Source organism: Aspergillus luchuensis, chromosome 8 (assembly GCF_016861625.1).
Source record: "Aspergillus luchuensis IFO 4308 DNA, chromosome 8, nearly complete sequence".
In the NCBI taxonomy this organism is placed as follows: Eukaryota; Fungi; Ascomycota; class Eurotiomycetes; order Eurotiales; family Aspergillaceae; genus Aspergillus; species Aspergillus luchuensis.
The window spans coordinates 1,091,190-1,092,339 of record NC_054856.1 but is presented as its reverse complement, the minus strand read 5'-3'; the positions used below and the strand labels follow the sequence as shown (position 1 = coordinate 1,092,339).

At 53.0% G+C, this 1,150-nt stretch overlaps 1 protein-coding gene across 1 annotated transcript; it reads left to right on the top strand.

The window, feature by feature from the left end:
• Nucleotides 1–1,150, top strand: AKAW2_80394A (zinc-binding alcohol dehydrogenase family protein; the record flags this gene model as incomplete). Its single annotated transcript, XM_041681409.1, has 2 exons — nucleotides 1–112; nucleotides 171–1,150. 2 exons carry the CDS (start codon nucleotides 1–3, stop codon nucleotides 1,148–1,150), a joined length of 1,092 nt encoding a protein of 363 aa, XP_041548355.1.

Here is a 1,150-nt window from a genome sequence, read left to right as displayed (position 1 = left end):
ATGGCCGTTCAGCGCGCAGTCATTGTTCGAGAGCGTGGTAAAGTTACTTTGGCCAATGATGTGCCAATACCCGCTTTGCCTGATGATTATATCCTGGTAAAGACACAAGCAGGTACGTGTGGCTTTGATCTCAAGTACCCGGGCGCAAGTTGTTAACGAAGTGAATATAGTGGCTTTGAACCCAACGGACTGGAAGCACGTTGACTTCGACACCTGCACAGGAACCATCGTCGGCTGTGACTACGCCGGTGTCGTGGAGGCTATTGGGCCACGAGTCAGGAAGCCTTGGAAAAAAGGGGACCGCGTTGCCGGCTTTGTCCACGGATGTAACGTGAAGCAGCCTCATGGAGGTGCATTTGCGCAGTATGTCATCGCGAAAGGGGACATACAATTTAGGGTTCCGGAATGGATGAGCATTGACGGAGCCGCTTGCTTGGGCGTTGGCATGATGACTATCGGCCAGAATCTGTATCAGTCCATGCAGCTCCCTGGCCCTGGAATGGCATGTGATGATGAGATAGCGGATATGCAGAGAGACGAAAAGGGGAATGATGAGGATATCCCTAGCATCCTGATCTACGGCGGTGCAACGTCAACAGGTTCCCTCGCGATCCAATTTGCAAAGCTATCAGGGCTGCGCGTCCTCACAACGTGCTCAGAAGTTAATCGTGCCTGGATGCATGAACTGGGTGCGGATGCCGTCTTTGACTATCACGATCCTCACGTAGGTGACCGGATCCGTGAGTTTACCGATGATACCCTCGAGCTAGCTTTTGATACAATCTCCACTAACCAGACGGCTGCAATCTGCGCCGCTGCTATTTCATCCTCCGGGGGCTGTTACAATGCACTGCTAGACGTACGCTGCCCCCGAGGTGATGTTGATACGCATGTTTCTATGGCATACGATCTGATTGGAGAGCCGTATCTGATGGGAGGCAAAGAAGTCCAGGCCCATCCAGAAAGTCTCTCATTTGCAGTGCAATGGGCGAATACCGTCGAAGCCCTACTGCAGAGCCGTCGGATCACCTCCCAACGGTTCCAAGTCAAGTCAAGAGGCTTAGCCGGGGTTGCTTCGGGGTTGGATTGGCTGCGACAAGGCAAGGTACGGGCCTCAAAGCTGGTGTATAAGGTCGATGAAACTGCTTGA